The sequence below is a fragment of the Nothobranchius furzeri genome, chromosome 17 (genome assembly GCF_043380555.1).
Source record: "Nothobranchius furzeri strain GRZ-AD chromosome 17, NfurGRZ-RIMD1, whole genome shotgun sequence".
Lineage (NCBI taxonomy): Eukaryota > Metazoa > Chordata > Actinopteri > Cyprinodontiformes > Nothobranchiidae > Nothobranchius > Nothobranchius furzeri.
The window spans coordinates 54,219,778-54,233,002 of record NC_091757.1 but is presented as its reverse complement, the minus strand read 5'-3'; the positions used below and the strand labels follow the sequence as shown (position 1 = coordinate 54,233,002).

The 13,225-nt window shown below is 41.4% G+C and overlaps 1 protein-coding gene across 2 annotated transcripts in view; it reads left to right on the top strand.

The window, feature by feature from the left end:
- The first annotated feature begins 1,853 nt into the window (after nucleotides 1–1,853).
- Nucleotides 1,854–13,225, top strand: part of commd10 (COMM domain containing 10) — a 101,497-nt gene continuing 90,125 nt past the window's right edge. For both annotated transcript variants that reach the window (XM_054731600.2, XM_054731602.2), the window contains exons 1-5: nucleotides 1,854–1,996; nucleotides 2,556–2,646; nucleotides 3,894–4,004; nucleotides 4,460–4,615; nucleotides 10,683–10,793. In XM_054731600.2, coding sequence (XP_054587575.1) covers nucleotides 1,968–1,996; nucleotides 2,556–2,646; nucleotides 3,894–4,004; nucleotides 4,460–4,615; nucleotides 10,683–10,793 — 498 coding nt within the window. In that variant the 5' untranslated portion in view covers nucleotides 1,854–1,967. The remainder of the gene's footprint in view (nucleotides 1,997–2,555; nucleotides 2,647–3,893; nucleotides 4,005–4,459; nucleotides 4,616–10,682; nucleotides 10,794–13,225) is intronic.

Sequence of the window (13,225 nt, the reverse complement as noted above, 5' to 3'; positions counted from 1 at the left end):
AGCCTCACTGAAAGAGGAAGAGCATTCCAGAGTGTCGGAATCTCAGATTGAGGAGGAGCAATGTGGTTTTCGTCCTGGCCGTGGAACTGTGGACCAGCTCTATACCCTTGCAAGGGTGATGGAGGGGGCATGGGAGTTTGCCCAACCAATCCACGTGTGCTTTGTGGATTTGGAGAAGGCTTATGACCGTGTCCCCAGGGGCACCCTGTGGGGGACGCTCCAGGAGTATGGGGTGGGTGGCTTTCTGTTAAGGGCCTTTCAGTCCCTTTACCAGAGGAGCGTGAGATTGGTCCGCATAGCCAGTAGGAAGTCGGACCTGTTCCCGGTGAGGGTTGGACTCCGCCAGGGCTGCCCTTTTTCACCGGTTCTGTTCATCACTTTTATGGACAGAATTTCTAGGCGCAGCCGTGGTGTGGAGTGTGTCGAGTTTGGTGGCAGGAGAATCTCGTCTCTGCTTTTTGCGGATGATGTGGTCCTCCTAGCTTCATCCAGCTCTGACCTTCAGCTCTTGCTGGGTAGGTTCGCGGCAGTGTGTGAAGCAGCTGGGATGAGGATCAGCACCTCCAAATCTGAGACCATGGTTTTCGACCGGAAAAGGGTGGCTTACTAACTCCGGGTCGGGGGAGAGGTCCTACCTCAAGTGGAGGAGTTTAAGTATCTCGAGGTCTTGTTCACGAGTGAGGGTAGGAGGGATCGGGAGATCGATTGGTTCGGCATCTGCAGTGATGCGGACGCTGAGCCGATCTGTCGTGGTGAAGAGGGAGCTGAGCCAGAAAGCCAGGCTCTCGATTTACCGGTCGATCTACGTCCCAATCCTCACCTATGGTCATGAGCTTTGGGTAATGACCGAAAGAACGAGATCGCGGATACAAGCGGCCGAAATGAGTTTCCTCCGTAGGGTGGCCGGGCTCAGCCTTAGAGATAGGGTGAGGAGCTCGGACATTCGGGAGGGACTCGGAGTAGAACCGCTGCTCCTCCGGATCGAGAGGAGCCAGTTGAGGTGGTTTGGGCATCTGGTCAGGACGCCTCCTGGATGCTTCCCTGGGGAGGTGTTTCGGGCATGTCCTGCCGGCAGGAGGCCCCCGGGTCGACCCAGGACACGTTGGAGAGGTTACATCTCCAATCTGGTCCGGTAACGCCTTGGAGTCCTGCCGGAGGAGCTGGTGGAGGTGGCCGGGGAGAGGACGGTCTGGAGCTCCCTAGTTGGGATGCTGCCCCCGCGGCCCGGACCCGGATAAGCGGAGGAGGAGGACGATGACGACGAAAACATGTTGGTAAGTTTTATCTAATCTTTGTTCATATAAAAATGTAATTTGTATTAAGTAAATTTTGCTGAAACATAAACCATGAAACGGCCACGGTCAGTCTCCATGAATGGAAGGCCAATAATATTGTAAAAAAAGATCTTTTTGTGACTTTTAAAATATTTCCTTTCTAAATACAGATAAACAGTACATTGGTATATATTTTTTTAAATTAATGCTGAACATACCAAAACCTAGTCTTTGCCCAACAGCCAGGTTGAGGAAAAGGCAACGTTTAGGTTGACTGAGTGGTCAAAACTCAAACCTGAAATATTTTCTAATAAATTGTTATGATAAATGGCCACAGAATACTGGAAGACGTGCATTTTTTTTATCGTTAAGGAATACACGACTTAATCCCGTTTCTTTTGACCTCTGCGCATTTGTTTTAAAGTTACATTTTTGTACAACGCCCTTTACGTAGTAACGCGCATTCTTTTATATACTTTATTAAAACGCTAAAATGCTGCCACATTTGGATAAAAGTTAAATAAATGAAAGTAAAATTAAAAAAATTTATCTTGTTCCGTACAACTGCAGCTTCACTGCGCATCCTCACCACGCACGGTCGACTGTCACGTGATCCGTCTCGTGACAACCGGAAGAAGGAATATCAACAGTGTGGATGATGTGACATGTATCAAGTCTTCATTTAGAAAAATAATGACTTCCATCATAAAAGAAACACAGAGGTGACAATTTCTTCTTTATCCAAGGACAACGAGTCTTAGGCTGGCTAACGTTAGCATTTAGCTTCCTGACAGTAGTTTATTAAACATCGTTACGGATTTATTTGTACAATTTCCAGTTTTCTCTTTGAATGAATACATTTTAGTGTTTGTCTGGAGTTTCTTGTCATTTCGGTAAAAACGCTCAATAGGAATTGATGTTTATTCGATTGAAACGTCGTCGTGAGCCTATTTGAGTATTTAAACGTGATTTCTAGATGTTTCATGAATTGAAACTAAGCAGTAAAGCACCACATAACTCACTGATTCTGACGATCAAAAGTTTAAATCTACACTTAGAGCATTTTCCACAATAGAGCTGGTTTACTTTGAAGGAGCAAACTACCTTGGATAAGTACGCACCTCACCCCCAAGTTTGTTTTATGTTTATTGTCAACGTTTTAAAGCTCCGTCCATATAAACTCTTTATTTACTGTATCTGTGACAACATTCGGCTCCGTTTCTGTGTCTCCCTTTTGAAATTTGAGCATCGTCTGCATTTGTGACTCTTCTTTTCCAACAGCATCAAAGAAGCTGTGACTTTTATCAATGAGATCGATGCCAACAAATTCCCCAGGCTGATCTCTCGAATCATTCAGAAGCTTCATTTGAAGGTAGGGAAGCTGCATCCTGCCTTCTGAGGCCTGCAAAGCTGCTGCAGTGACTCTGCAGCATTAGTCAGACTCTGCTCTAATATGTTCACCTTCCTTCCTTCTCGGCTTTTGTTTTCATCATTAAACAGCATTAATTTGCCTTGTTTGAAGCATTTTTTCTGAAGTGTGATCACTATGACGTTATAGTTTATGAAGCAACAAATCCATATTAATGAGCCAAAAATGTAATACACTAGGGCTGGGCGATATGGCCTCAAATCTAAATTGCGATGTAATCTGAAGCATGTGCGGTAACGATATATGTTGCAATATATTTTTTCCTCTGTTTATATGCCAAAATGACATGCCTTTAAATATCCTCATGTGGCAAATATGTGCCACTTGAGGCATATAGGCCTCCTCCTCCGCCCACTCCATGCTTGCAGTCACTGTCATTCTGTTGTCCCAATGTCAGCAGGGTGCACATCTTAGGCCCCGTCCACACGTAGCCGGGGATCTGCCAAAACGTAGATATTTTTCTACGTTTTGGCCTGTTATCCACACGAAAACGGAGTTTTTTCACACGAAAACGGATCTTTTAAAAAACTCCGGCCAAAGTGAAGATCTGCGTTTTCTCCGTTTTGGGTGTCTGTGTGTGGACAGACAAAACCGGAGTTTTAAGGTCCGCAACGCCACTTTCCACGACAAAAAAATGCTGACATCACGTGTGCGACCTGTGTTTACACTAGCCGACAGCATGGATGCCCTCAGAGCTGCGCTCGCTTTATCAGCTGTCCAAGCGCTTTCTGCTTGTTTGTTTTTGCAAGCGGAATTACGTTCCTTGCGGAAGACCACAGACGAAGGACGAGGTTAAGAACGAGGGAAGTACTGCCGCCTACAGGTCTGGCATGTCCTTAACAACGTATTTATCCGGGTACGTGTGGACAGAGTTTTTTTTAAAACGAGGTGGTGTGGATGCAAGTTTTTGGAGGGGGCGGATATTCGTTTTTAAAAAAAAAACCCGGCTACGTGTGGACTAGGCCTTAGTGATGTCATGTGTTATCGCTATATCGCGGTATTGCGATATAGCCAAAAACTCTTTCATTACCCAGTTTTATATCGTTTCTACCTTATATCGTTTATATTGCCCGCCCCTATAATATACCACATAAAACTTTGTGAAAGCTAACTCTGACGTTATTAGCTTGCCGAGCAGAAAAAGTCACAGATGTTTTCACATTTACACAGTTTTTATTTCTTCCTTGCAGGGAGAGAGAACGTTCAGCGAAGAAGAGGAGCAAAAACTCCGAGCTGCTCTGTCTTTAGATAAACGTGCTCTTAACCTGGTCCTGGAAACCTCTGCCTTTATTCTAGAGCAGGTGTGTGTCTGTCGTCTTTACTGACATTATTTAGAGGATTGAGTTCATATTTATTCGTTTGCTGTATCATGTTGTTGAAAGTGTTGATGGAAGAAAATTAAGGAACATTTTTTAATGCTTTTTTATAATTATGACTTTAATCTCAGCAGTTATGTTTCAGTGTCGACAGACTTGTCTTTTTTAAAGGTTACTATATTTAAATTCTTTTACATTATTTTTCATAAAAATCCACACAAAACTACAAATCTACAAGATAAACTGTATTTGGGTACAGCTGAAACAGGGTGGGACTCGTTTCAGAAGTTTCTGCATTCGTTTTCCTGCAACTCACAAGAAATGTGATGATTAAATTAGCATAATTATCAAAACAGCAACAGATAAGATCTCTTGTTTCTCCAGCTGGTGTCACTGTTGTGTTTCTGATCATATTTTCTTGTACGTATCTAACTCTGTAGGCTGTGTATCACAACATAAAGCCAGCCGCTCTGCAGCAGCAGCTGGAGGTGATCCATCTAAACCCAGAAAAAGCAGAGGTGTTCTCCCAAAGCTGGGCCGCTGCCGGACCTGAGCTCGTAGAGAAGCTGAAGCGTAATATCTTTGCCCCTAAGAAGGTAGGCAAAGATCCAGCCGCTGTTTATTAAGTGTTATAAATAAACTTTATTTATATAGTGCCAACTTTACAAAGCAAAATAAATCTAATTTAACTTACTTATCAGTGCACTGAGTTCAGGTCATTATTTCAGTCAGTGAAAAGTTTTCCATCTGAGGAAATCCAGCAGACTGCATCGAGTCGGCGACTTGTTGTGTTAGAGTTTTTACAGCGATCTCCATACCAAGCAAGAATGTAACAACAGTGGAGAGGAAAACTCCTAGCTTAGAAATGTAGACAGACAGCAGCAGAAGCAAAAGGATTTGGCTTTGCATGTTGGTCTAGCCACCCAGTCCGACCAGTCTTTGCCTTGCCAGTCACAGTGGTGTGGTGGGCAGAAAGTTGCTGCAGCTGAGTGAAAAACAAAGATGGTGACGGCTTATTTGTAATGGCTTTGGCATTGACTTTAGGGCTGCAGCTACCGAATATTTTTGTAATCGAGTACTCTATCGAATATTTTATCGATTAATCGAGTACTCTAATAAATTACCCTTTTGCGTTTGTAAACCATTATATCAAATAGCATGTTATAAAATATGAAAGACCTCTTAAAATGAGCACGCAATAGCCAGTTATTCTTCAAGTTTTATTCAAAATTAGTTTTCAAAACTTCAGCACTTCAACTTTGCAGTAAACAAATGCGAGCGGCTGCGGCCCAAACGGCACCAGAACCGCTCACGGCGCATGCACAAACATGGCTCGCCAGCTATTTCCCTATTAACACACGTCCGTTTTAATTTCTACACTTTTTTTCTCACACTAACAAGGATTGTCAAGAAAGCATGTTTGCCGTGGTTATGTCCAATTATACTGATCGCAAAACATTTATTTACTTTCTTTCGTTTTCCTCCCTAACTCATAAACACCTGTGTCCTCCTGCAGCAATCCCGAGGGTCAACACACGTCAATAACAACACAATAAAAAGTCTGACGTGTTGTAAAAACTGTTATTTTTAGCACATTTTAAGTCCGACGTGTTGCTACCAGACATACGGTGTGAGCTGAAACCGAGTGCTACAAACGAAAAAGTTGCACAGTGTCTGCAGAATATATAGAAATACAGGCTAAAATGCATTATCTTGTAGAGGCTCCGAGTCCGCTTGCAGAAGTGACATTTACATGTGGATGTTTCCTGGTCAGGTGCTGCAGCATGGAGGATGTGGTGTTGTTGTAGGCTACATCCAATTTACAGTATTTATACTGGACTACGTTTTCCGCCTTACGACGTGAAAAATGGTCTCACGCCTTTGACAATTTCTGTCTTTTTCACACTCCACCGGGGTCCACGTTGTCCTCCATGGTTTAAGAGAAAGTTAAGTTACATTCGCTACTCGTGTGTGCATTCAGTGCAGTGTGTATGTGCGTCACTTAATTCGGTCCGGGTGAAACATGACCCTGGGTGATTGCAAAGCCATGAATTAATTAAACATGAATTAAACGAAGCCTCGAGGCAGAGAATTTGACTCGAGGATTTTTTGTACTCGAGTTATTCGAGGTACTCGAGGAATCGTTTCAGCCCTAATTGACTTTGAGTGGAGAACAGATAGAGGTACTTAAGTCCTTTTTCTAGAAAACGGATGTATTTGCGTCTTTGGTGATGCGTGGCAGACTTCCCCGTTGACTGACATCTGTATTGGTGAGTACATCAAGTTGTTCCTTGTCCAACTTCGTACGGAGATAGTTTGAAAAGACATCCGCCGATTCCGCCACACAACCGAGCCCTCTCTATGAGTTGTGGCCAGACTATATATTCACATATGTAGGATGGCTTGCCAGGCTAGAAATCTCATTAACTCATTCACTGCCAGCCGTTTCCTGATCAGAAAAGCCCTTTGCTGCCAGCGTTTTTCAGCGTTTTCACTGTTTTTTTTAAAATAGTCACAGAATGTTGCGCGCTAAGATGATATCAACACCAAAACTACCAAAACAAAAAGTAGATTCTCCTCTTACATCAGGAAGAATCCGCGCGTTTTGAGTGTTGTACGTCCATTGTCGAATTGTGATGGGCAGAAGCTTTTCCGGTTCGCGCCTCACTTTTATTTACAGCAGCGGCCCAAAACGATCTCCTAACACATGGATTCTCTGCTTCCTGATCACGTGACGAGTGACGTATGCGGATGAAGATCGGCTTTAGAGCTGGGGTGTTTGTTCTCACGGTGCGGGGGCTCGTTCCGACGCCCACACAGTAAAAAAATGCAAATGACGACTTTAGTCGTCAATGGCAGTGAACGAGTTATCAGGAAGAAACTTCCATCAGAACCGGGCTCAGTACGAGCAGCTGTCAGCCACAACTGACTGGCGGTTTGACAAGGCAGAGCAGACACACACACACACACACACACATGCACGCACGCACTCGCGCGCACGTACACACACATGCACAAATAAATAAATAATCCAATAAATCTTTACACCATCTGATGCTTTAGGGAAATTAAGCTAACGTTACGGTATTTGTATAGAATTCCAAAGGCTCATCCACACATCCCGCATTGAAAATTGAAAATGTTTGGTGTGTCACACAGAAAAATCAAATCAAATCACTTTTATTGTCACTTCACATGTGCAGGTACACTGGTACAGTACATGCGAGTGAAATTCTTGTGTGCGAGCTTCACAGCAACAGAGTTATGCAAAAATACAGTAACGTAAAAACACGCAAAATATAAAAATGGCTAATCTAAGTAATAATATGTATAAGTTGTAATGTATATACATTACTAAATGTTAATGCAAGTATATTATTATTTTTTTTAATATATTGTTCTACGTGTGAGTGTGTGAGTGTGTGTATAGTGTGTATATACGTGTTTTACAAATGAATAAAGTAAACAATAAGATAAGAGATATAAAATATACAGAGGCTGGTATGTGCAAAACAGTGGCATTAATGTACAGTATGGAGTGTGTAATGTTGGAGTTTCAGTAGTGAGGGTGAGGTGTCTGCGCCGTGTTCAGCAGTCTGATGGCCTGATGAAAAAAGCTGTCCCTCAGTCTGCTGGTTCTGGACCGGATGCTGCAGAACCTCCTTCCTGATGGAAGTAGTCTGAACAGTTTATGGCTGGGGTGACTTGAGTCCTTGATGATCCTCCCCGCTTTCCTCAGGCACCGCTTCCTGTAGATGTCCTGGAGGGAGGGAAGCTCACCTCCTATAATCCTTTCTGCACACCGCACTACTCTCTGGAGAGCTTTGCGGTTGTAAGCGGTGCTGTTGCCATACCAGGCGGAGATGCATCCAGTGAGGATGCTCTCAATGGCACAGCGATAGAAGGTCCTGAGGATGCGGCGGCTCATGCCAAATCTTTTCAGTCTAATTTGTGTTCTAATTCAGATTGACCTGCTTCTGGATTCATTCTGACCAATCCTTGCATCACAAATCTGTATTTTCATAAATCGTTTTTCTTTTTCTAACTTTTCACAAGAGTGACACTTCAAACGGTATACCTTTCAGAGAACAAATCTAACAAAGGGTAGATATACGGCATGTTCACGTTACGCTGGAGTTCAGATATCCCGCCTGCCTCTGCCTCATAAATCATTTTTCCCTCCCACATGAAGTAGTAAGGGGATGTGGTGACAGCCCGCCATTCTCTTGGGACCATCTGCTGCTGCTTTTGGCTTTAAGCTAAATATTTACCTTTATGATGCATTCAGTCGCTAAACAACATGTTTATGCTTTTCCTCACTTTGAATTCAGAGCAGCTTCTTGACTGTAAGCTACGTTCGACACCAGATTGTTGGTAACAATAAAGATATCATTAAATTACCATCTGTAAACATGTTTTTGCCATCTTTGTATTCACATAAGCTGTGAAGCGCTTTATCATTATTTAATGATGCTAATAGATAATTGGGTTTGCTACAAACTGACCATTAGCTTTGATAATCAAGCAAATTGTTTCAAGACACAAACATGCATTTGTTGTTTTGTCAGTGAAGACGTCATAATGATAAAGTAAATCAAACCTCCCATGATGCATAGCGTCAATAACCATTATGCCTCAGATGGAAAATGACAGAGGAGAAAGCTCATAACTGTTTTTATATAAAAATACAAACTAAGTCTAAATAAATAAACAAAACTTTATTATATATATTTAGCTTTTTTAGCTTTCTCCTGTGCCGACGGGGTGTGCATCTTTCACTGTCATCTCTTGCTTGCACAAATGACCTCATCAGTTTTTACCGGCTCTCCTTTTAAGTTTGCTTAGAACCCAAAAAAAACAGAAGTTGTGTTCTTTTTAGACACCAAGTCAGCTGGTGCGCGAGCTGCCATTTTTCTTTCGGTGCGCCGTCTCGGCGCTGTCACGTAATGACATCATAAACTTCATAAACTTCATAAACTTTACGGAACATCTCTAAAATTAGGACCAAATTTTTTTTAACTATTTCCGTAAAGCTGAAAATTAAACCATACATCTGTTTTATACATGAAATGACTTTTATTTATCTTTTGTATATTTAAAACATTTTTTAAATCCTCGTCACCTACGTGCGCCGTTTTTTTCACGACGGAATTGGAACGGACGCTGTTGCTATTTTTTAACACCAGCCGTATACGGTAATACCGCCTAAGCCTATAGAGCAAGGATAGAGAAGAAGACAACGGGGTAAGACTTTATTACGGATAAGAAATGTGTTTTTGTGTTTGTTGAAATAAATGACGTTTATTTTTAAGCCTTTGAATTAGGGATGCAACGATACCACTTTTTTCCAAACCGATACGTCACCAATACTTGGATCTGAGTACTCGCCGATACCGATTACCGATACCGATTCTTCTACTGCACAAAAAAATGCAATGATTTGGAATACAGATTTTATTTTCTTCTCTGCTTTCAACAGGAAAAGACTATGAGGTAGATAAAAAGTAAAATATATGAATAGAAATCATCTCTAAACTAAAATATTAGGTGAACAGAAATGACAAGTTACAGTGAAGCCATTTTCAAGCAACTGCATTGGTATCGGTTCCTGGTATCGGTTAACTTTTACCGATACTGGTATCGGTATCTGTATCGGCACCGATACCGTTACCAGTATCGTATCGGTGCATCCCTACTTTAAGTCAGTTCACTTGGATATACTGTTATGAAAATGGAAAACAAAACAACACTGTGATGCTTCAGTCATGAATATTGTAGACGTTCTTTACCTCGCCCTGCATCTATCTTCTGATGCTGCAGAAGCATCCAGACACCTTCATTCGCTCATGGTTTATTATTATGGCCTCTGTCTGCATCATTAAACACTTAACTGACCTGCCTTGACTCAGTGCTGCTAATCTATCACACTGTTGCAGCTGTCTGATGGAGTATTTCTCTGTAAATCAGCCAGAGCAGGTAGGGAGAAGGGATCGCTATGAGGAGAGACTATTTCAAAGGCTAAAGTTTCAAATCAACCATCTTTTTTTCCCATGAGTTATTAAGTTTCAACCTGCAGCGTGAATGCATGTAATTTAAGTGAAAAATAAGTTTAATAGTTGTAACTTTAAGTCTTTAAGTGTCGTTTAAAGACTCATTTTTATCTGATTGCGTTTCAGCGCTAGGGTCACTTGAATTGCCCTAACATTATGGTTTTAACTATTCTTCTTTTTAAACCGGATGCTTGATTTTATTTTGTCTGACATTTTTTTTTAATCGATTGGTCTTATTCCAATATCTCTTATCTGTAATGCTGTTTGCTTGCTATTTTACGATTTTATGTTTTTATCCTGCTTTTATGCCCATGTATTGGGAATGTTTTTCTTTTAATGATGTTGTTCAGCACCTTGGGCTTCGGATAATGTTGTAGAAGGTGCTATACAAATAAAATTTGATTGATTGATTGATTGATTGATCTGTTTAAATAAAATAAATACATAACTAGAGATCACTGCAAGTGTATTAAAATCTGAGTAAAGTACCACATATTTACATAAACCAAATATTTTTGGGGAAAGTGTTATCTTAATGAATGTTGGAAGAAAAAAGTGTTAATTATTTATTAATCAGAGGTGTGAAACTGTTTTGTCCCACTTGGTGCTGCAGCTGGAGCATGTTGGCTGGCAGCTGAACCTGCAGATGGCCCAGTCCAGTCAGACCCGACTGAAGTCTCCCAGCGCCGTCCTCCAACTTGGGATCAAAAGTGAAGACTCTGAGGTAGAAACACACAGACACACACGTAGTTGACCTGATTTTGTTTCCGGTAATCGATGCTGATCCCAAATCTGTCTCTGTCGACCCAGAGGAGGACCGACATCTGGCTTAAAAAAAAACCTGATCTCTGATTCTTATCGAAAACCTACAGGGTCTTTTTGTTCTCCTGAAACCCCAACAAGGAGGCTAAAACGGAACAATATGAGTACGTAATGAAATAGATTACGTGTTATTTAATGAGCCATAAGGTGTAGGATTCCATAGGAAATATGAAATCCACCTCATGGATCTGGGAAGTTATTTAAACCAGAAGATTGGGTCTTTTTATTGCAGGGATTAGATAAAAGCTCCATATTCACTCAGAGACAACAGAAGAGAGAGAGTCAAGTTTTAAAGTTAAGAATTTTATTACTAACAAACTAGACTGACTTCAAAACTAATTGTATGGTGTAACTAATGTGGATGAGGTGGTGAATGGATGATGTGTGATGTTGCTCAGAACCAGCAAATCCAAAGAAGCGATTAGTTCTGACGGGAACTGAAGGTGATGTCTTCACATTAAGCTTTGGTTAGGAGGTTCAGAAACACATGAGACCCCATTCTGTCGGTCTACCTACCCTTCGTGGAAGTCCTCTGTAGATCCGGAATGTCGAGGTCTAGCTTGACCTTCTCTGGAACCGAGCCGATAGGAAAAGCAGCGGTTCCGACCAGTCCAGTCTGAGTTACTTCCGGGTACACGACAAGTTGTTTGCGTCTGGTGAGACCCAAGCCTGGGTCGTGATGGTTCAGCTTTTGTTCTGAAAGGATCTGTTTCCGCAGTTGGTATAGCAACGAAATTTTCTTTTCAGCTTTTATTGGTTCTTTCGGTTAACGAGTTAAAAGATCAGGATTGGCCACTCCGTCACTTTCTCTGGAACGCTTTGAACTGGCGTTAGAGCTGACGTGGCGTAGTTTTATACTTCGGATGTTATGGTTTATGGTCGAATGAAAAATCACCAAACACCATCAAAACCACGCCTCCGTCAGATCTGTAAGATTCTGATTGGATCAGTGAAAGTAATGTGTCATGTCTTTTAACGCTACGTGAGGTCAGTCCTGTTGGAACATTTAAAGTCATATTACCTTATATTCTATAGGATTGTAATAAAGTTATTAATATTTTAATTCCACAGGTCGGTCACATCTTATTTATTGACTAACACTTTGATGGATTAGCTTTATTAAAATAGAGTTCTTTGATTAATTAAAAGAAAAGAGTTCATTCTTCATTCTTCTGTTGAGCTGAAAATAAGCAGCTTAGAAGGAATGCGTGAGACCTTGAGACTATCTCTCATGCAGACTAGTCTTGTGCAAAGAAGGGAAAAACACAGTCTTTTCATTCTGTTACAAGTTTAATATTTATTCTAGATGTCTGCCTCATAGCATGCATTAGTTATGATTAGTTTTTCTGCTGTTCTTGAGTTATTTGTTAGATGCATAAATCAAAACACGCACGTCCTAATGAGGCCTGGATCTAAATCCTGTTTCTGTTTTGGTGCGGTGTGATCAGTTTGGATGCTCTACTAATTGCCAGTTTCACGTGAGCCTCCTTCAATTTACCTTTCCTTTGGGAGGCCTGCTAATCTGCAGCTGCGGCAAAAGCAACACAAACTGAAAAAAAAAGCTTATTTGTCACATTTAATTACAAATTTTCTACTGTCCTAATGCTTTGATTTGTCTAACAACCTTGAAAATGATCATATGCAAGGAATAGTGTCACGGATAAAGAAATGTTCAGTTTTAGTCTGAAATGAGAGCGGCTGATTATCCTCCAGCCCGGATAGTGCAACTGTTCCAGCTGAATAGTCCGGAGTCTTTTCCACGCGCTGCTTTGTGTTCAGCCTCTAGAGAATGCCGTCTCAGCCTGAACGTGAAATTACTTCTAATGAATTCATATTTCTGCCGTCTGAAACGCGAAGCTGTAAGTAAAGATTACATCCGTTTATCTTTATTAAACCAACCGCTGTCGGAAAGTTTGGCTTCCGGCCCTTTTCTGTTGTTTATCTGATGCTTGAGGAAGAGGAATTAATTTATTTAAATGCACTTGCATATTATTTCCCCTGTGGGGGTGGATCTGAGGGCTAAAACCCTAAATAAATGAACTTGACTTATGTACACCTCCTATGTTGACCTGCAGGGGGCAGTGTTGTCTCACAGTTGTGGTGCAGCAAAGCCAGAGATGAAGAGTTTCTGTAACTTTCTTCTAAAGCAGCTGGAGTTAACTCTTTTTTTAATATAATTTAACCTCTGCCGGCGTTTTCTGATTAAACTTTCCCATCAGTAGCTGTGTCTTTATTTATTTATTTTAGTCAGAAATATTTTTTCCACTATTTTCTAGCAGCTTCTGGGATGTTAAAAGGATTGTGATGGCTGCAAAATCCAGCTGCAAGTGAAAA